The following is a 23329-nucleotide window of genomic DNA, read 5'->3' as shown; positions in this document are numbered from 1 at the left end:
TTTTTAATAAAATATAATTGTAGTTTTCATTAGAAACATCCAGATACAATATTTAGCCCTGTGTTCATTGATACTTAGATTATTTTAGTTTTTCACTAACAAAGCATCTGGCTGATACTGTAAAAGTTCCCAATATCTTGATTATAGTGCTCCTGATATGGAAGAGATATTGACTGAATCAGAAATTAAGTTGGATGGTGTTAGACAAAAGATATTGCAAGTAGCCCAAGAGCTCTCAGGAGAAGACATGCATCAGTTTCATAGAGCCATTACTACAGGTAAGTGTAGGTTCACTTCAGTGGTAACATTAAAAAAAACAACAGTGTGTTATGTGATTTATATGTGAGTTGCATGAATTTTAATTGACACAGTGAATTTTATTGGCTTTAAGAATTGGGACTTCTGATAGTAATATAAAGATAATCCAAAAACATTTAATTTGTATTATTTTTCCAATTACATAGAATAGTCATTAATAGATTTTAATAAAGTTACTGAAAAAAAAAACAGGCCTTACAGAATGAACTTTTATTCTTTGAGTGTATAGGGTGTATTCAGACAAGGTACATCTCATTTCCCAGTACAGGTATATCTTACTGATGGCCCTAAGTTTCAGGTTAGTGGGTTCATAAAAGAGAATGTATCGCCTAGCCAGATAGACCCAACATCTCATCGTGTGACTCCATACTGGAATTTTAAGATTATACTGGGCTTTATATAAACACAAATCGCTTTATATATACACACAAATCAGTCACGTAAATATTTGAAGCCCTAGGTTCTTTTATCTTCATGCTTTTCTTAATGTGAATTCACTGACAGGAGAGATACTATATAATTGAGGAAGACAAAGTCAGAGGTTGATTCATATGTATGAGAGTTCTCTGTTTCTTTTAAATAGCTGATTCCACTGAACTCAGGGCATTTCATAATTAAAAATGAGCTGCTCAGTGTGTCTAGCTTAGTGTGAACATTTATAATTTCAGCTTGTTCTTCAGAAATGTCAACCTGTAGTATGTATGTTCATGTGTCTTTTGTTGTTGCTCAATAATTATACATACAGTTGATCCTTGAACAATGGGTCAGGATTAGGGGTGCCAACTCCTTGTACAGCCAAAACATAAAACTTTTGACTCCCCCAAAACTAAACTACCAATAGCCTACTATTGACTGGAAGTCATACCGATAACGTAAGTTTGTTAACAGGTATTTTGTATATTATGTGTATTGGCTGTATTCTTAGAATAAAGTAGAAAAGAAAATCATGAGAAGAATACATTTATAGTACTGTACTATATTTATTGAAAAAATCCACATAGGCATGTACTATTGCAGTGTTCAAGGGTTACCTGTTATTTTGTGTATTTTTTTTTTACTGAGGTATAACTGACATATAACATATTAGTTATATAATATATTAGTTCTAGGTGTACATTGTATATGTTGTGAAATGATCACAAGTCTAGTTAACATCCATAACTATATACAGTTAACAATTATGTTTTCATATGACAAACTTTTAAGGTCTGTTATTATTGGGCAGCCCTGGTGGCGCAGCGGTTTAGCGCCGCCTGCAGCCCGGGGTGTGATCCTGGAGACTTGGGATGGAGTCTCATGTCAGGCTCCCTGCATGGAGCCTGCTTCTCCCTCTTCCTGTGTCTCTGCCTCTCTCTCTCTCTCTCTCTCATAAATAAATAAAATCTTTAAAAAAACAAAAAAAGGTCTATTATTATTAACTGTAGTTGTCACGCTGTACATTTCCATTTTGCCCACCTCCCACCTCTGGCAACTACTTAAAATGTCTTTTTATACGAACAAAGAAAGTACCTGCTTATATCACTTAAAGATGAGTTTTGTTACTCAAAATTGAAGTGATAACTCAAACAGTTGTATGAAGAGTCATTCTAGTACATTCCCAAAGGAGATCCATTCCCGTTGTCATTTATTATTTACTATCAGAGATTTGTTTTTTTAGGTAATAGCACACATAATAAAAAGATTTGATGAACTCAGTTGTGCTGTCATGTGGCAAAACCTTGAATGTGACGGGTTTGGCAGGGTTGGGAGAGAAGATCTGACTACTGGTGAGAAGGGTTCTTATTGAAAGCTAAAACAAGTCTCTTGAAGACATGAGAATATCTTCATGATCTTATAGTAGAAAAGATTTTTTTGAAATAACGAGCATTTACTAAAGGAAAAATGGATCAGTTGGATTTCATTAAAATTAAGACATTTATTAGAAGACATCATTAACAAAGTGAAAACGCAAGCTAAAGTCAGAAGAGACATACATACCCTGGATAAAGGACTCACATAGGGAATATATGAAGAATTCCTACAAATCAAGAAGACAGGCAATTTTAAAAATTGGACAAGGGTGCTTGGCTGGCTCAGTGAGTGGATGGAGCTTCCTGATCTCTGGGTCATGACTTCAAGCCCCATGTTGGGTGTAGAGATTACTTTAGAAAAGATGAACAAAAAACTTCAGGGGTTTCAAAATGAATATTCACATGGCTAATAAGCATATGAAAAGGTGCTGAGCATTATTCACTAGAGTCATGCAAACTAAAGCCAAATGGTACCGTTTACTTACCTGCATGATTAAATTATAAAGACTGACAATACACTTTAAGAAACTTTGGCTAAAAATGTGTGCCTACTATATGATCCCTTTTGGATATGTACCCAATAAAAGTGAGGCTCGTGTCACCAAAAGACATACGCAAGAAAGCTCGTAACAGCTGTAGTGATAATATCCTAAAACTAAAAAATGACCCAAGATGTTTATTAGCAGGAGGATGGATAAATGATTTACGGTGTAGTTGTACAGCATAACAAATACATAGCAAAAATGATAAACATGCATACTAGTGAATATGAATCTCACAATCTATTGGGCAAAATAAGCAGACTCAAAGCAATACTATTGTGTAGTTCCATTTAAGTGAAGTTCAAAAAGAGGCAAAATTAATCTAGGGAGTTAAAAGGCAGGATTGTGGTTACCTGGTGGTAAAGGTTAGGGGCAGAGATTACTGACTAGAGGCATGAGGGAACCTTCTGGAGTGATAGAAATGTTTTGTATTTATAGCTGGGTGGTGGTAGGTACATAGTGAGCACAAATTAAAAATTGAGTTGTACACAATATAAATTATAAGTCTTTTTTTTTTTTTCAAAGTCACTATTGACAAATTTTTAGTTCCTTTTTCCAGAGCAATTCTTTGTATCAGGAGATCATATCAATAATCTCTTTGTGGTGGAGGGGTGCCTGTCTGGCTTAGAAGAGAGTGTGACTCTTTTTTTTCTTTTTTAAGATTTTATTTATTCATGAGAGACACAGAGAAGCAGACACACAGGGAGAGGGAGAAGCAGGCTCCATGTAGGGAGCCTGACGTGGGACTTGATCGCTGGTCGTCCAGAATCAGGCCCTGGGCCGAAAGCAGCGCTAAACTGCTGAGCCTCCCAGGCATCCCAAGTGTGTGACTCTTGATCTTGGGGTCATGAGTTTGAGCCCCAGGTTGGGTGTAGAGGTGACTTAAATTAAAAAAAAAATGTCTTCATGGCAGTCTTTTGGTGAAAATATGTGCCAAAGTTTACTAAAAACACTTATGCCATTCATATTGATGATATTCTTCATCAAAATCCCTTTGGTGAGGTTTTTCTCGTGTACCCTGACATTTCTAGTTGTTAGGCAGGGCAGATGATGTTTGTGGCAATGTTTGCCTTGTTCTATTTGATCTCCTGAAATTTTTATCTCAGTTTCCAGAAAGTCCTTGATCTGAAGAAGCAGTACAGTCTAAATGTCTTACTGTAGCAAAGTGAACAAATCACATTCTACAGCTTCTAAGTATCCTGTTAGCTTGGATAACTAAAGGCAAGAGTTTGAATAACTTCCATAAGTGCTATCATTTTTCTGTCACTTCATGCAGTAAGTTTATCTTATATAAAAATTCGTGGCAATATAATGCATATAATAAAAGCTGGCTGCAGTAGTCTTCACTTTTGACTTCAGTCCATGCTTAGAACTTTAATACTTCTGCAAAAACTGGTATATTTTCCTCACAATGTTGATTCTTCATCATATGATGATGTGTTAGGTTAAACTTCTCAATTCTGTATTATATATGATGATGTGTTAGGTTAAACTTCTCAATTCTGTGTTAGTTCAAGGTTAAGCCTACTAATCTTAGGACATCGTAGATTTTTTTTATTTGTCCCAGTAATCTATTTTTGTATATTCTTTAATTGTCAGTGAGTAAAGTGTAAGGAAAGACTTTAAATAAAAGTGAGGATCATATGGATAGTGACATGAAAAGAAACCTAATTTGGCTTTTAGAACAAAATAGATAAATGGAGAAGAAAAGACAAAATGGACATTTCATGGAGTCAGTAGAATGTTTCTTAAGTCAGGAAGGAAGCACTGCATTCTTGAAAAGAGTTAGGGCATTAATAAAATGGAAGCAATCTTCAGATTTTCCCCCTTCAGTGTATCATTGAGGATTATTTGAAGCACCAAGTCCATTTTAGGCCTTTATCTTTTCTTTGTAAATTTTTTTGTAGACTGCCTACTCTTGGTTTAAAAATGTAAGGTTTCCCTATATCTCACTTTTCTGTAGCTAAGTCCTTAAAATAAAATGAGATTCTTTAAGTCAAAGCAATAAAGTTGTTTTTTTCTTAAAGTTAAGGAATAAAGCAGTTAAATAAAGAGCTATCTGGGACTTAAAATTTTGCTGACAGATACTTTATTTGATAAAATAAGGTTATTTATAATTAGAGTAGCATTAACAATATGATGCTTATGAATAGCTTGCTGCTTGTAATTGTTAAATGCTTGTTTTGGTGTTACTCCAAATAGTTGTTCTTTTGACTTGAAGATAAAACAATTCTGGCATTGAACTAAAGGAGTTCTGTGCTTTTCCTCATTAAGAATAGTGCTAATGGCACGCAGAGCATTTCCCTAAGGGATACTTGTGTGAGCTCAAACATGGAGTATCCTCCTAATAATTGAACAACAACAGAAAGTTAGGTCTGTTTTCTACACATTTCTTATCAGAGTAGATTACAGATTGTCCCAAGGGATGGCTAAACAAATGAACGAATACTTAGTTGCTTGAAATAAGTCACATAAAAAAATGTTGGGCTCTATCATGTTTTTATTTTGTGTTTTTCTTTTGTTGAAAAATTAACAGTTGGGGGAAAATGTCCTCCATCTCAAAAAAAAATTCTTTTTAGCTTATATCACTCTGATAATGATAAAGATTGTCATTTAATTTTAAGACATTTTGGTGCACATAACTAAGTTTAGACCACAACTAATATTTTAATTCTCTTATTCAGGAATGTGAATGATGAGTTAAGTGGGTGTTTTAGGCCAGTTAGAGATTGTTTTTTAAGCTGTTGTTCTCTGTGACCTTTGCAATATCCCTAAGTTATAGATGTTATCCTTACTGCTAAACAAGTGGGAAAATTGAGTTATACAGAAGTTAAGCAACTTGCCCAATATAAGCTAGTAAGTGGTATCATTGGTTTCTTACCATATGGATTTAATTTATCTTTTGACTTAAGAACCTGACTCCTACCTAGTAAAGGCTTAATCTTGCTTTAAGTCCCCTTCCCTCAAATATTAGGGTTTTCCTTAACCCAGCACATGTTATAGCTTTTATGTTGCTCCTTTGTTCATAGCACTTAAAACCTTCACATTTATGTACCATGTAGTTTCTTTCTATTGTCTCTTTTTCCTGTATTAGAATGTAGATTCCACAAGTCTTTGCAGATTTTGTTGTTGTTTCCTCATATATCCCAGACACTTAACAGGTGTTTGATAAATGTTGACAGAATGAAGAACAAACTATTTTAAAAGGGTTATTCTCTTTTCAACCAAATCCTGATAGTTTATCTGATAGTTTATCTGATAGTTTGCTTTGCAAATTTTTTTGACTTTTTTTTTTCCTTCCAAAGAAGGAATGTGTTTCCAGGAGCTGTTACTTCAATGTGATAGTAGAAATAGGATCAGTATTAATATTTAAGAATTTTTAAGTGTCATTTTATCAGTACAGAGAAATTTGATACAGTTTCAGCATATTAGCAAAATTCCAAAGGCTCACTGAAAAAGTGAACTAAGATAGAAAAAGTTTGGAATAATAGAAAAATTTAATGAAGGGAAAGATACAGCTGAGAATTGAAGTTATCTGTTTATGCATGAGATTCAGTATGTCAGAGATGTTATTTAAGCTAAAGCTAAGGACTAAAACAGATGAAAAAAACCATGACATTTTGGTGGCTTAACAAAACAGGAATTGTTTCTTTCTCACTTTAAATTCCAGGCTTTGTAATGGTAGTTTGCATGTGCTTTACCAGCTTAGTCATTCAGGGACCCAGGATCTTGGGGTTCTGGTATAATCAGTACTTGGTTTCCAAGGTGAGCTAGGGCATCAAAATAAAACTAGTGGATTTTGGGAAAGAATAGTTTAGCTGATACCTGAGGTTTTAATGAGCCAGCCCTGCAAAAGATAGATCATGTCTGCCCAGATTTTATTGGCCAGTCACACAGCCACATCTAACAGCAGGGGAGAATGAGAAATGCAGTCTCTTCCTGTGCCAAGGATAATGAAATATATTTGGTGAATAGTCCGTTTTTCTCTGCCCAATATGATAATTTGATGTTCCATTTGATTTAGTGGAAAATCCAGATATATACATGATGATTTTAAATTTTTTCCTGAATATATTTTAATTTTGTTTGAAATCATTCATTTACCTAATTTGAGAATAATTTTATAACTGAAAGAATGATTAGAGGATAACTAGTTCTGCTACCCCATTTTCTAAATGAGCTTAGTGATGGTAGTGGAATTGAAATCTGTTTTATCTCTTCTGATACATCTTCTAGTAGACTACCTTCTCTCTGATAGCTGGTATTTAGTGCTTTATCCTCCTCTAAGTGTTTTTTCCAAAGCCAAAAGCTTTTTACTTGACAGTATCAGATCCTCAGATCCTGTATCTTGTTAAAGACACTCGTCCTTCCTTTAATTTTACTTATACATGCAAATAAAATAGGTATAGTTTAAATTTCCATTTAAATGTGAGATGGTTCAATAACCATTTGTCCTATTTTAATCACAATTTAATATGTGTATGTATCATAGTGCAAAACCCTGTGGTGAGTAGTAGGACCATGAGTAAATCCCTATGGGTGTTTTCTGGGTTACAAGAACTCAGTTTATAAACAATCTTTTAGATAAATGTCTGGTTCACGTAACTTAGACTGTCCACGTATGAGATCTTTTAGCCCAGTTTCTCTTTTCACCTTTAAATACTCCTATTGCTTTTCTGAAATCCTATTTCAGAAAACTACTTTTTTGAGCTGAGGTCTGTTGGTAAGAATGGAGCTAAGTGGGGAACGTGGAAGAGACGGCTTCTTGTTTAGTTTTGTACGTGACAAACTACTTCAACTGAATGAATACACCTTTGTAGGAATAAACATCAGTGTTCATTAACATCATTTGCCATTACTTAGAATTACAGTGCATGTTGGGCTAGAGTAACATTTTAAAAGAACGGCCTCTTTTAAAGTGAGTTAGTGTATTGCAAAGACAATAAAAAGTAAGAGAAAAACCACTGATTTCTTTAAAGAAGTTAGAAAATGTCTGACAAAAATTAATCACCTTCATTCCTTTTCTTTAAAGACAAATGATGGAAAATGCATTGTGAGCTTCATTTTTCCAAAGATAGTACCCTTCATTCTTATTTTAATTATTCTCACTTCAGTTTAATTCAGCAGTTAAAGAGGCTCCCTGTCCAGACACTGATAAATTATTCCATATAAATCCCGCAGTGTAGGTAGAGGTCTGCTCTTCACAAATGAGGAAATTGAAGTGCAGTAAAGTTAGAAAATGACCTTAGTTCACACTAAGGTCTCACTCACTAATGAGACTGAGTTAGCATTTGAACCTCATTTCAGGTCTGTGCCTTTTTTTTTTTATGCCATTCTCCTATTTGGAGGAAGGCTAGAGGCAGGGAGGTGAGGAGGCCATGGTTATCATTATAGGTGTGAAGCGAATAGGGCCTCCAGGTTGGTGTTAGCAGTGGGGATGGAAGGCAAAGAGCATACTTTTAGGGTATGGTTTTTTAAAATGTGCAAGAGAAAGGAAATAGTCTCAGGACAACCTTTAGGTTTCTGGTTTGGCCAGCTGGTTGAATGGGGATATTATTTAAGAGAAGAAAACCAGAAGATGGAAGGGGTTTTGGATGATTAATTGGAAATTGTGGGGCATCCAAGTAACTGCCTAATAAGCAGTTGGATATATGGGTCTAGAGAACTGATAATATAATATAGGACTGATTTTCAGTTACAGGCTTAGAATTATCAGCTTATAAGCTGTTGCTAGGTTCATAGACATGAATAAAATTGTTCAAGGAGAGTATAGGGAATAAAATTGTTCAAGGAGAGTATAGGGTGAGAAGAAAGTCAAAGACTGAGTCCTGTGGAACTTTAAAGGGAATAGAGTATTTGATGGAATAGACTCCCAGAAGAACCAGGAGAGAGTGGAACCTAGAGCTTATTAGATGGATTGGATAAGCCTTATCGGAGAGGAGATGGGCAGTTAAGGATCGGTATGGAGGTAGTGGAGGAAGTTTGTACTCAATTCCTCTTTTTCTGTTGTGTGCTAAGAAAGAGAGGATGGGAGGTGGGCAGTGGCTTGGAATTGATGGGAGACTGGAGATACAAGGATGGCTGTGAAGGGAATGGGGGTGAGAACTTAACCAGGGACATTTAATAGTTATGGTTTACTATTTTTAAAAGTTACCTGATCAATAAATTTGTTTTTTTCTACATAGGAATAGGAGTGAAGGAGGTAGAAAGTTAGAATAATTTGTGGTTAGGAATCTTTTTTTAAAGATTTTATTTATTTATTCATGAGAGACACAGAGAGAGGCAGAGACATAGGCAGAGGGAGAAGCAGGCTCCATGCAGGGAGCCCAATGTGGGGACCCGATCCCGGGATTCCAGGATCACACCCTGAGCCAAAGGCAGGCACTCAACTGCTGAGCCTCTGAGGCATCCCATGTGGTTAGGATTAGTTGCAGCAGGATGGCAGTGGGAGAAGTAGGACAAGATGCTCAGCTTAATAAACTACTATGGTCATTTTGGTTAAAAGAATACTTCTGTGTCTTTCGGTAAGTAGTGTATTAACTGTGATGAGTAGCAAAATTAGTAAATAATACGAATTTCAGCATGTCTGGTTTATCTCATAAGCCAAACAGGCTCTATGATTCCAAGATACTGTATTAGTTTGTTGGGGCTGCCATAGTAAAATACCACAGACTGGGTGGCTTAAACAATAGGAATTTATTTTTCCACAGTTCTCAAGCCTTAAAGTCCAATATCAAGGTGTTGGCAGGTTTGATTTTTTTTCTGAGGCCTCTCTCTGGTTTAAAGGTGGCTCCTTTCTTTCTGTGACATCACATGGTCTTTCCTCTTTGCACAGGCATCCCTAGTGTTTGTTCTGTGTGCCGATCTCCTCTTCTTATGAGAACACCAGTCACGTTGAATTAATCATCTGAGTTACTTGGATTAGAGCTTCCACATATAAATTTGGGGGAGGTGCATAGTTTAGCCCATAACCTACTTTATGGTTTTATGCAATGCAGCTAGTGGATAAGCTGCAAAATTAATGTTACTTTGGGTTTGGGAGACCAGGGAGTTGCTTTGAGTTAAGTCTAGAGGCATGGTTGGGGGGACTTGTGTTGTGCGGCTGAGTTGTGGCTCCCTTCTGTAAACCTTCAAAGAAATGCTCTAAGGAGACAAGCAGATAGCATTTGGGAAGTCTACCAGGAACCAGGGATATAAACAGGTGTTTCATGCAAAGCATATTTCCTCAGGTTGCAGTAGTAGTCTTTGAGGTAGGTTCAGGGGAGCTTTGCTTTATTTGAGACATACTCCCTGATGGTGAGGGGAGTGAAGAGCCTCTGCACATAGGGGAGACGTCTTAGGGGAAGGGATCTGTCCTGCATCTTATCAAATGACCAAAGGATGCTCACCTCTCCTACCCAGTAAGTGCCAGCCAAACCTTGCTTTTTTTTCTTCTACTCCCTTTATTTATATCTCAGTGGTTAGAGCGAGGATGATGAGAAAGGAATAGAGATTTGATGAATAGTGGAGAGAGTAGAGGTAGAGGCAGGCCTGTGAATCTCCACATAGGTAGGATCCCTAGTCACTGAATGACTGTCATTCTAATGGAGGAAGTCATGAGTTCAGTGAGGTTCCGAATATCAAATCATGTCTCAGTGGCTTCATTTAGCTAGGGAAAGACAAATTAAACAAAAGATCTTTCTACCAGCATCTAAAAATCAAGAAATGATTTGGTAAATAGCTTATGCTTATATTTTACAGCACTTGATAAGCAATTTTTAGTAAATATAGTTTAACATAGTAAGACAATGAAAGAATATATTTAGAGTTTGAAGTTTATATTGATTTATATAATAATTTATGTTCCTGTTAAAATATTTTGAATTTCATTGAAAGGGAAAAGGGAGTTGGAAATGCTGACAGGAGATGTTTAAGGGATTACTATAGTGACTAAGTGAGATAGGAAGAGAGTGTGATCCTTTGGTATTTAGCAGTCATGTTGGAGGGATTTAGAAGATCCCCAGATTACTATTAACTTTTCTGCTGATTCACGTTTGCTTTTTAAACATAAAATTCACTCACTGAGGTGAAGTAGAAAGAGAGCCTTTTCTGTCAGACAGACCTGGGTTTGTTTGCTCTGATATTCCTTAGATCTGTAACCTTGGAACATAATATACAACCTGTTTGAATTTTAGCTTTCTCACCTGTTATGTGGGATTGGGAATAACTGCCTCATGGGTTGCTCTGAAAACTAGATGAAGTATGTTTATGAAAGGCATTTCTTACTTTGTTTGGCACGTAACTGTTAACAAATGTTTGTCCTCTTCCCTTCTGGAATTTAGCAGAATTAATCTGTAGTAATGTGCTAAATTTTAAAATTTATTTTTATTTTGGGTTAAAAAATCAGTAATACTTATTTTCTCAGCATACACTCTTCAGTGCTAAAGTAAAAGCCCTGCTCAGTGGACAATTCAAATTAAACAAAATCCAAATTAGTGAAATTGTGTTTAAGTTTTACTATTGGTAGTATAATTGCATATATTTTACAAAGCTAAGGCTCATGGATATAATTTCAATGTATAATTTATGTGTTTGCATATAGGACTTTTTAGCAGAATGGCATGTGAATCAGACCTGGATCTGATTTTACTCTAACATTTTAGTGATCTAATAAAGCTAACTTGAAAAAATTCAGATAGTATTCTTAAAAATAGCTAAAAATGCAGTTTTAAAAATTTAGTTACAATTTATACACCATAAAATTAACCCATTTAAATTGTCTAATTCAGTGGTTTTTACTGTAACAAGTTGTATAGCTGTCACCACTAATACCAGAATGTTTTCATCATCCCAGAAGGGCACACACATTTGCAGTCATTCCTCATCTTCCTTCCCCCACGCCAATATACCCATAGCTAGGCAACCACTAATTTACTTTGTCTTCATTGGATTTGCCTCTTTTGGATATTTCATGTAGATAGAATCATATGATTTGTGGCCTTTTGTGTCTGGCTTTTGTCACTTAGCATAATGTTTTCAAGGCTCTTGTATGTGTCATAGTATGTATCAGAATTCTGTCCTTTTTTAGGGCTGAGTAATATTCCACAGTATGTGTATGTATATACCACATTTTGTTTATCCATTCATCAGTGATGGACATTTGGGTTGTTTCTACTCTTTGGTTATTGTGAACAGTACTGCTATGAACATTTGTAAGTTTGTGTGAACCTCTGCTTTTAGTTTCTTGTGTATATACCTAGGGGTGGAATTGCTGGGTCATAAGGCAAGCAATTTTTTTAAAAACACTAAAAGCCTGGAGAGAGAGTTGAGATGCAAAATTTGAATTTAGAGCGAGACCTCTGTCTTGTCTGTTTACCTTTATTTATGGTTTTTGATGGAGATTTGGATTGGATGTATATTGCTTAAGTATTATAAGAGTAAGTAAAAATCAGAAGTCTTTAATTGGGTTTCCTTCTATATGTTCTAATAGAGGAACAAGGAGAAAAATAACAAATTACATAAAAGCAACCTACAGACTTCTCTCTTACTGGCAGCTGATTCTGTAAATAATTCTAATTGGATTTCATCCAAGGTAAAAGCAGAAGGGGAAGGCATTGTTTGATGGAATATGGCAGTAGGTTGAAATTTTTCACCTTGGGGATTATTCACTGAAAATAACGGATGTCCTTTTCATCAAGTTGAAACATAACTTGTTTAAACATCCTTTTACCTAGATGTGACCAGAACTGCTTTTCAGTGTTTTGGGCCAGATGTCCTTGAACTTTCTTTGTGGTATATCATGAAACCTAACTACCATGGAGCAGAAATGGACACCTCATCTCAGGATTAACTTTAATCAAACACATTCCAAGGACAACTTAAGAAATGACTTTAGATATATTTGAAAATGCAGTGTTTTATGTAATGGGTATGGAGAAATGAGTGCTGCCTTGACTGGGCATATCAGAACATTTAAACTTTTCCTACAGGTAGAAAAGGGTTTAGAGAAGTCAGCTTAGGCACAGAATAGCATGTAATCATGAAAGTTTATGGTAGGAGAGACTAGAGAATAAAGTTAAACAAAAGCACAAAGCATAGAGAATAGCTGAACTGGATTTAGTAGGAGAAAAAGTGATTATGCTTTATATGGAATTGAATGTAAAGAAGCAGGTAAGGGGAAGGACATGAACTTTTGAATTTTGAATTAGAAATATTTTTTTATGGGACCCCTGGGTGACTCAGCAGTTGAGCATCTGCCTTTAGCTCAGGGCGTAATCCCAGTCCAAAGATTAAGTCCTGCATCGGGCTCCTTGTGAGGGGCCTGCTTCTCTCTCTGCCTGTGTCTCTGCCTCTCTCTGTGTCTCTCATGAATAAATAAAAATCTTTAAAAAAATTTTTTTTACTTTGATATGGGTGAATTCTTTAACTTCTATGAGCCTCAGTTCATCTGTAAAGGAAGGTCAGTAATACAGTCCATGTAAGCTTATAATGAATATGAAAAAGATGGATGTAAAGTACCAGATACATTATCTTAACATCTAACTGGCACTCAGAACTTAGTAAGCTACTACTCATACTTTATATTTTTAAAATGTCTTGTTGGAGGCTTCTGGTACATACACAAAAGCAATTAAAAGCAGGGACTCGCCGATATTTGTATACACATGTTCACAGCAGCATTATTCACAATACCCAAAAGGTGGGAGCAACCTAAATGTCCGTTGATGGATGAATGGATAAGCAAAGTGTCATATGTCTATACAGTGGAATACCAGCCCTAAGAAGGAGGAAAATTCTGCCACATGCTACAGCATGGATGAACCCTGAAGGCATTGTGCTAAAGTAAGCCGGTCACAAAAGGATAAATTCTGTACAAATTCTATTCTGTTTGGGGCATGAAGGAAAGAGGAATGAGAGTGTATTTAATAGAGTTTCAGTTTTGTAAGGTAACAGTTCTGGAAATAGTTGGTGGTGATGGTTGTGCCACATGTGTGAATGAGTGCCACAGAACTATACACTTAAAATATCAGCTTAAAAAAATCAGTTTAAAATGTTAAGTTTAAACCTTGTTTGGTGAGTTTAGTACTATTTCAAATGCATTTATTTGTAAGACTGCAAACATTTTAGCAACAGCACACTATTAATTTTTGTGTCATTTAGGAGTGCTTTGTTCAAAGTGAGAGATGTCCTCTTTAGTTGTCATACCACTTAGTTTCATCAAATGGATTTTTTTTGACATTTCAATAGGAAGAGTAGTTCCTACCGTTCTGAATTTGAAAATTACCATAGAGATCATTGTGTTTAGCACTTCTACAGCTGAGGGGCAGGCGTGAAAGTTGGTTGTACTTAGTTAATTTTATTAACTACAAATAATTTTAAGAATGTATTCATTGGAACTGTTTTCCATGTTTTGGATTGGCTCATGTGGATAAAACAACTGGCTAACTCATGAATTCAGCCAAATATTTTTTTCCACTCAAAGAATGTTGTTTTACCATATGTTCTCCTGTAGATAACATCTTGGTTAAGACACAGAGGCAGAGGTGTAGGTGGAGGGAGAAGCAGGCTCCCTATGGGGAGCCTGCTGCGGGACTCCATCCCAGAGCCCCCAAATCACGACCTGAGCCAAAGGCAGATAGGTGCTGAACCTTTGAGCCACCCAGGTGCCCTGGAAACTTGCTTAAAGAATTTCTCCTGAGTTGTTTGGATGGCTCAGTTGGTTAAACATCTGCCTTCAGCTCAGGTCATAATCCTGGGTTCCTGGGATCAGGGCCCCCCATGTGAGACTCCCTACTCAGTGGGGAGTCTGCTTCACCCTCTTTCTCTGCCTCTCCCCCCTGCTCATACATGTGTTCTCTCTGTCTCTGAAACAAATAAAATCTTAAAAACCCCAAAGAATTCCTCCTTTAAAGTGGTCAAAATTCTGACTACTGCCAGGATGGAAAATGAAAAAATGTCCCTTAACCTTGTTAAAGGTCATATTATATTATAATCTTCGTGAGAGCTGTTGTGGTGTAGAGAGGGGCTCAAGGTAGAATGAAGTAGGTTGAGAAGTATGAGGTGAGGTTATTAAGGAATGTTGTAGCCAGCTACTTCAATAAATTTAGTTCTGAAGGGGAGAAGAGAGATGGGGCAATAGTTGGGAAGAAAGAGGACCAATAGATGGGAGAGATCTGAGCATGTTTGAATATTGACCATTAGAATTCAATAGAGAACATAAGGTGGAACATTGAAGGGAAAATCTGTGTTAAGCTTCCTGCTCGGATTGCATCTTTATCCTGATCCTAGGTACAGTGTCTGGCCTCAAAAGATAGAATACCTCCTCTATGGTAATAGGGGTAAAGGAAAAATAATATCATTATTCATTTTCATAATTCCCTGTTGTATTCATCAGGGTCCAAATAGGAAAAAAAGCTGCATGGTAATTTGAATAGGGTAAGTTTAATATAAAGAATTAGCTGTGTGGGTGATTACCTGATAAGAGGAAAAGTATATTCTAAAAAGTGTAGGAATCTCAGAGAGGGCAGCCACTACCCCAGGGCTAAGGCAGGGGATCTAAAAAAGGAGCAAATCCGGAAGAGTTCTTCCCTCATTCCCACCCTCCCTCACCTCCTTGAAGGCATGGCCCATTGGATGGCAGAGAAGTTTGCTGAGGTGCTGAGCTAATAGAATTTTATGGGAAGCTGTCCATGGAGAGGTGCCATACCGTCAAACTCCTTGCCCGAGGTGGTAGCTCACTGAGAAGTTATTCCCAAGGAAATGCTGTGTGCTACTGGCTACTTCAAGCAGCTGGTTTCCGCACATGGAGAAGGCTGCTGGAAGAGACACACTACAACAAGGAAGAGAGCTTTTTCCTCCTTGCTTTCCCTTACAGCGCTTTCTACCAACAAAGTTTAATACTGTACTAGCTGGCAAAGGAGAAATGTTTTAGAGTCCACCTCCATTATCTGAAGTAGTGGAGCTAAATTGATCTTTTAAACTTTCTCTACTTCCTTGCTGTAATGATTATAATGACGAATACCCTTGCATGTAAATCTTTGTGCAATTATCTTCTATTTAGCCCATTCATAAGAGTTGACCGCGGTAGAACATATTGAGAGATGTAATGAGTGGTCTTTAGGTTTTGTTCTTTCCTTTTGTGTGCATGAAGTTATTTCTGGAAGGGATTGAGACGTACAGATTGTCTTTGGGAAAGAGAACTGGGTGGTCACCTATTCATAAAACTAAAATTTTACACAAATGTTTTTTTATAATGTAAAAGATGTTATCTGTTCTGTTAAACTTTGTTTCATTTCTCAGCATGTTATAATTTATGAAACAGTGTCCTATCATGTCCTGTTCTGTCAACTGAAAGCACCAGTTTCTGACTTTGCTTTAACATCACTTGTGGCTTAAAATGAGTCAGGATATTTTCATTTAGTAGCTTCCTCTTACTGCTATCAAAACCAGGTCATCCACTTCCCTTTGTTTCTTTGACCCTTACGTGGCATTTGATGTGATGATCCCACAGTGGGGTGAGTCTCAACACTGTTGATGCCAAACCTGATTTTTAGTGTCAGCACTGGGAGGACTCTTCACAAGATGTGTTAGCTTGAATATGATGATTCTATTCAGTTCTGAGTTTTCTTTAGTCAGAATTCATTCTTCTCTTGTGTTTATAACAAAGCCTTTACAAAGAATACTAAAATAGTTTCTTAACAGTTAATGATATTCATTTTAAGAAATACTTTTTCTCTGTAAATATCATCTTATAGATTATACCATTAATAACATTGAAAATTGTGGCTAGAGAATTTAGTTGTTTTAAAACACTTGAAAAAGTATATATAGTACTACTTTTGATCTTTACCAAAATTTGTTTTTATTTCAGTGCTAATTTTGTGGAACTTAGATCTGGTATAAAATTGTATTGCTCATTAGGTTTTTTGTTTCTTTTTTTAAACTTAAATTACTAACGCAGAAGGAGTTATCTATTCTTAGATCCATTTTGGAGTAGGTGCAGAAAGACCATATTGACACTTAATACTGTGTTATTGTGTTTTCTACCTATTAAAATTTCAGGAAAGATCCAAATGTCATTTAATTTTATGTCTCATTTGATTAAATTATTACCTATTTGCTGCTTCAGGGAATCAAAAAATAATCCACTGTGCAGTTTCTGTTAAAGCCTAAAGAATTTTTATAATAGAATTTTCTTAAATTCTTTAAACCTTTTTTTCTATATGTCTTTGATGTTTCTCTGTAGAAAAGAAAGTAGATTTTTTAAGACCAATGACTCATGAAGTAGAAAGCTTGAATACATTTGTATTTGAGTTGTCTATAAAGTTGAGTTGTAGAGATGTTTGCTGTGTTCAGTACTAATCCCCACCATCTATCCCCAAGTAATTCTTTGTAGTCTAAGTATTGAATCCAGTGCTACCATTATAGTCAGCATCCATTAAACTTTTTTTTTAAGATTTTATTTATTTATTTGAGAGAGAGTGCAAGTGGGAGGGAGAGGAAGAGAGAATCTAAAGCAGACTCCACACTGAGTGCAGAGCCTGAAATGGGGCTTGATCTCACAACCCTGAGATCATGACCTTAGCTGAAACCAAGAGGTGGACAGATAACTGAGTCACTCAGGTGCCCCTCCATTAAACTTTTGTTGAGCTAGGCGATGAACAGTTTGAAGTTCTTTATTAATGACAGTCTGACTAATTCAGTAGTTGTTCCTTAGTAATTTTCTTGGTTGGTGTTGCAGGACTACAGGAATATGTGGAGGCTGTCTCTTTTCAACACTTCATCAAAACACGATCACTTATCAGTATGGATGAAATTAATAAACAGTTGATATTTACAACAGAAGAATGTGGAAAAGAAAATAAGACCGTAAGAATTTGAAATCATTTCACATTTATTACATAATTCATGTAACAGTATAGCGATGATAGGAGATTTCTTGGCTTACAATATTAAGAATATTGAGATGGCAGTATTCTTTCTAAAGTGCGATTTCATAGATTCTCAACAAAGGAAATGGTCTTTTTAAAATATTTTTGTTAGTGGGTGGAACAAGAACAGCTGGTTATGTTGGGGGGATAGTAATACTATTTATCTAAAGTACTGCTAAGTGATTACTGTTAAGTCCACTTTTGGTTTACTCTGTATTTACCATGTGCCCTTTGTAAGCACTATCTCACTTAAATTTTTTATTAACTGTATGAGGTAAGAATTCTCACCCTCATTTTACAAAGTAGGAAACAGGATTTAGAGAGTTTAAGTAACTTACCAGAAACTGCACAACAAATTAAGTGCGACAGAGCTAAATTTTGAAACCAGGTGTTTAGAAATCTAAGCCAGTGCCCTTCTGCACTCTGCCAATATTTCTCAGAGTATGCACAGAAACCCCTGCACCAAGTATCTACCTCAAAGGAGTGTTTTACAGGATTTGATTTAAAGGTTTTAAATTAGCAGTGTGTAGTATATGACACGGAAGTGGTCCCTAGTTGTCATTAGAAAAGTTAATGTAAAATTGTTCCTATACAGGGAGAGCTGTTAATCACCTACTCAGTTCATAAAGCTTGTATCTGAAAATTATGCCGCTATTTCAGATTAAGAAAAAAGAAACTTTTGCAGTCTGACTTATAAATAAATATTGTTTTTTCCCTGAGTTTCAGTATATTATACAGGCAACGAAAGGTGAGATTTTCAATATTTGATACTTCCTGAGATACAAGTACACCTAAGGATAAAATTGGACAGTTTTTCCTGTCTTTAGTTTTGGTAATTTTTTTATTATTTTTTAAAACATTACTGAGATGATCAGGATGAGATTACTGATGATGATGATTACTGATGATTAGTACTGAGATTACTGGATGGTCAGGCAGAAGATGGAGGAAGATAATAGAAATAATGTTTTCTTGAATAGGAAGTAAAATGTTAACACTGAAAGGTCAGACTGAATTTGGCATGACAAATACAACTTTAAGGAAGCCATGTATATATTTTCTCAGTTTTTAAAATTGTAGGAAGTTCATTAAGGAGGGCATTTCATTTTTGAGAAGTAAAATTCCTTTATATTTTATTTATTTAGTGAAGATTGAATTATGGAAAGAAAGGAAGCCTCTAAAAAAAAAAAAAAAGAAAGAAAGAAAGGAAGCCTCTTTGATATATATATTAGAGAAGTTGCTATATATACTCCCTTTCAAATTCTTTCTGATTCAAAATTGGAAATATCAGGACATAAATGTAAAGAAAAACTGAGAGTAAATGCACTGGATTTAGGTAGTAAATTATTCAGAGATTATAATATTAAAATAATTCATATACTTTTCAAATTAAGACCACATTCAGAAATAATTTTTCCTTTTAGTGCTGAAGATTCTTGGTGTGGAAAATTCTGGGAATTTGACAGGGAAGAAAGATATTTTGTTCTGACTTGCTTACTGAGAATATTGTCAAAACCACTTAAATTTTTAAAAATGTTTTAAAGTACAAACATGCAAGAAAGTAGAATAATAACATATGGACATCCATGTACCCACTACCTGGATAACTGTTAATATTTTGCCATATTTGCTTTATCGAAATACTTTTTGCTAAACCACTTTAAAGTCAATTGCAGATGCCTTGATATTTCACCCCTAAATACTTCAGACACATCTTGAAAAATTGCATTTCAAGTAATTTGCTTTTCTCTAGTTTCTAATACACATTACCAGTGAAGCAGAATTTATTTCCTTGACAATTTATTAGTTGAAATATGTTAAGTTTTTAACATGCATTTTTCTCTAAAATCAACTTCTTAGTCATAATCAGGGAGCTCTTTCTCTCTAATGATAGAAACAAAGAACATTAATGTTTGCTTAAGCCAAAGTTATTTTTATAAACTACCTATAAAATGCAGTCCCCCTCCATTTTCCCCACAAGCTACCCTTTCTAAAAAGATGCCAATTCTACTAACAGTGAATAGAAACCAAACATAACAGGTAGTTTTATGTCATGATATCAGGTATCAGAAAAATTGGGAAGTTGACTTTGGGTACTTACCTAGTTCTGTCATTAACTAGCTCTATTACCTACCACATTTCTTGGACCTCACTTTTTTATATCTACGTTGAAAGGATTGGACAATCTCTGAACAGTCCAACGATATTGAGTAGTATTAATAAAACTTAAATTTCACTTTTTCATTTCCTTAATTCTCAGTGACTATCGATTACCCATAGGTAAAGTTCACATTCCTTAATGTGACATTCTACCCTGACCTCCTTTCTAGAATCATCCTATACTACTACTCACTTTAAACATTACCCAAGGAAATACCTCATGAGTTCCTCAAATACACAACGTAATTCTGACCTGCACGCCTTTGCAGTTCTGCCTAAAATGTCCTCCAGTATGATTACAGCCTCAGCCAGCTACATCTCATACAGACTTTTAATAATAGTGTAGGCCTGTCGTCTTCCAGACAGGCTCCAATAGAGAGAGGGAAAAGTTGATGTGGAGAGAGGAGATGGACATGAGGGTGATGGTGATTGCAGCTAACATTTATTGAGTATTTACTTTGTGTTGGGCATTATGCCAAGAACTTGGTAAATGTTAACTCATCCTTAAAATAAACCTCTGAGGTAGGTGCTGTTATCCCATTTTACAGATGAGGAAACTGAGGTTTAGAGAGATGAAATAACTTGCCCAAGGGCATACACCTTATGAAGCAAGGTCCTGGAAGAGGTGGGAGGAGATGGGTCAAGGTCATTTGGAAGAGTTAACCTCAAACAAGAGGAGGGGACAACCCATCATCTGAGACTGGAGGATAGAAGGTAAAGATGGATGTGGACATAAATAAGTTCTTTTTGTTTTGTTTTATTTTGTAGGATAAGGTCATTGAGAGAGCTTGTGCCAGTTAATCTGGCAAGTGGCCAGGTCATTGTAAGTAGACAAGATTGTCTACTGAGAGTAGAGAGGTTTGGGATTGAGTAGGGGGCTGAGGAGAGTGGTAAGGGTTTGCAATAGTGTTTGAAGAGACAGGAAAGAGAACTATAGGAATAAGGAAGAAGGATTGGTGAGTAATTTGTAGCAGTACCAACTCTATAGTTGTGATTACTATTTTTTTCAGCTTGGTACTCCGCTACTTGAATAAAACACTAGCATGAGTAGATTATAATATCGATTCAGGGTTTTGTCTTTGTAGGGCAGGTGCAGAAAAAGCAACAACAAAGGAGTCTGAGTCTAAGGGAACTGAAGAGAATGTAGCAAGAGAGTGATAAATTATGATAGTCAGTGTTGCTGAGTGGGGATAGAAAAGGCCAGAGAGGGACTAAGTGACTTAGGAAAACATGCGTGGATCACAAACCCTGGAGGGCTTTATGATTTGTCATTTAAATAAGTAAGTGACTGTCATGCAATAAAGTCATTAGGCTTTATTAAGAATGTTTTAATTTTACTTTATATGTCAAGTGAAGTTGGGAATAGTTGATTTTAAAATGATACAATATTAGATTACAAAATTATCTTGAAGTCCTTTACTTCAACTTTCTACCCAGGGCGTGAATTCTTCTTGTAACATCCCAAATGGTCATTAAACAAAAAAGATCCTCTTATTTAGAGATTAGTATGACTGACCTGCTTTTGATTTTTTACCTTATAATAAATGGCATACATGCATATTCACTCTTTTTCACGTTGTATTTTCTTTGTGTGTGTGTGTTTTCTTTACCAGCCCTCCTCTGACGGACAGGATAAGCAGTTTGGTACTTGGAGACTGAAAATCACACCTGTTGATTACCTCCTGGGAGTGGCTGATTTAACTGGAGAGTTGATGCGGATGTGTATTAACAGTGTGGGGAATGGGGACATTGACACCCCCTTTGAAGTGAGCCAGTTTTTGCGTCAGGTTTATGATGGATTTTCATTCATTGGCAATACTGGACCTTATGAGGTTTCTAAGAAGTTGTATACCTTGAAACAAAGTCTGGCCAAAGTGGAGAATGCTTGTTATGCCTTGAAAGTCAGAGGTTCAGAAATTCCAAAACATATGCTAGCAGATGTCTTTTCAGTTAAAACAGAAATGATTGATCAAGAAGAAGGCATTTCTTAGAATACCATACTCCATTGTTACTCTCTTGAGAGACCAGTTTGTAAGACTGTTATTTAGTCTTTCGTTTGACTTTATTGTGGCTTTTACATAGAAATGTTTTCAGTTGTACTTGTTTTAAATTGTAAACAATCTGTACATAAAATTATCAAGACGAATCATTTCTTACATCTTACTCATGAAAGTTTGCATACAGATGTTTGCATATATGCCTATTTGAATTTTTGCTGGCTAAATTTCATCATTTATCTTTGTGATGTGAACATGCTTCAGAGTGCACTTTCTGCCATACCTATTTTAATTTACATTGTGTGAAGTTTGGAGTGATAATATTAAGTGGAAGCCGTTTATAATTTAAGTTGGTGATTTTGTTATATATAGAGAAGATTTCTTAGTTATACATCTGGACTTGAGCTTCCTTTTTAAATTTCTTGGTAGTATTTTGCCGAGCCTCCGTTATAGGCTTATTCCATAGAACAAGAATTAAAAATTATTAAGTTATCAATATACTTAATTTTATGAGGTATAATAGAATTCATATTGTATTCTGGCCAATTTTTAGGCCATTTTGAATCCATTTGAAAGAGCCTTCCAGAAAAATTGACGGACACCCAGATTTTAGTTTTTACATTTAGTTTTTATTCTTTATCACAGAAAGTCTGATAGTGAATTGGAGCTAACATTATAATATTTTCACTGGTTTCTGAGTTCAACTGTGTACTTGTACATATATCTGAAAGGCTTTTAGTAATGATTATTTAGCAATTCTTTTCTTGTCATATTACATTAGGCATGTTTCTTATAGATGCATCTATAAGAAATTACGTTTAAATAATTACAATGAAGTTTGAAATTTTGAAATACTAAGTTAATTCAAACCTTTATAGTTGTCCAGTTGTGTTACTTGATAGTATAAAAAGTTGCCAAAGAAAATTTATCATGTATAATTCAGCAATAAGACAATTGTCACCACAGTTGGGAATAACAATTAGTAGTCTCTAGTAATATTTAGAATTGGAATTTGCCTATGAAATTAGTTATAGATTATTCCCTGTGATGTGAAACTGACTTGAGCATGACACTATTGGCTGACAACCAGACATTTCCATTTGGTGTTGTGAGTTTTGAGAATCTAGGTACTGGATTTTATTTGTGGAAAGACTAGCTGCTCTGTTTGCAAGGGCTGATTCTTTGAAAGTGAATTTTTTCCAAAAAATAATTATCCTGTAAAGGAAAATAAAACATAGACATGCCTAATAAATTAGATTGGTTTGTTTGTTTTGGTGGTAGTAAGTTTTTTTGGTTTCCCTATTTGAAGACACTGCTAAAATATAGTCTGATTACATATTTTTGGGTTTTTTTTGCCACTTGAAGTTAAATTTATAATGTTAAAAGTAAAATAATAAATGGATTGATGAATGTCTTACAGATGTTTAAAACTGAAGTCTTTAAATAAAATATTGAAAGATAAAAGTTAAGCTTATTTTTTTGATCATACTGAGAAATACTTAATCAAATGGTTGTAGAATTTTTGGCCTAAATACGAAACCTAATGTAAACTAGCTTAATGCGGAGATTTATTTTTTCGTAAAATTAGTCTAGAGGTAGGGAGAGTTTCTGGA

The 23329-nt window shown here is 35.4% G+C and overlaps 1 protein-coding gene across 1 annotated transcript in view; it reads left to right on the top strand.

Annotated features, from left to right (window-relative positions):
- Positions 1 to 23180, top strand: part of TSNAX (translin associated factor X) — a 29070-nt gene extending 5890 nt beyond the window's left edge. The window contains exons 4-6 of the mRNA XM_026008692.2: positions 148 to 278; positions 17370 to 17497; positions 21333 to 23180. Coding sequence (XP_025864477.1) covers positions 148 to 278; positions 17370 to 17497; positions 21333 to 21710 — 637 coding nt within the window. The 3' untranslated portion in view covers positions 21711 to 23180. The remainder of the gene's footprint in view (positions 1 to 147; positions 279 to 17369; positions 17498 to 21332) is intronic.
- Positions 23181 to 23329: the final 149 nt, after the last annotated feature.

This window comes from Vulpes vulpes, chromosome 4 (assembly GCF_048418805.1).
Source record: "Vulpes vulpes isolate BD-2025 chromosome 4, VulVul3, whole genome shotgun sequence".
Taxonomy (NCBI): domain Eukaryota; kingdom Metazoa; phylum Chordata; class Mammalia; order Carnivora; family Canidae; genus Vulpes; species Vulpes vulpes.
The sequence above is the reverse complement of the archived record's forward strand: the minus strand, read 5'-3'. Positions and strand labels throughout refer to the sequence as shown.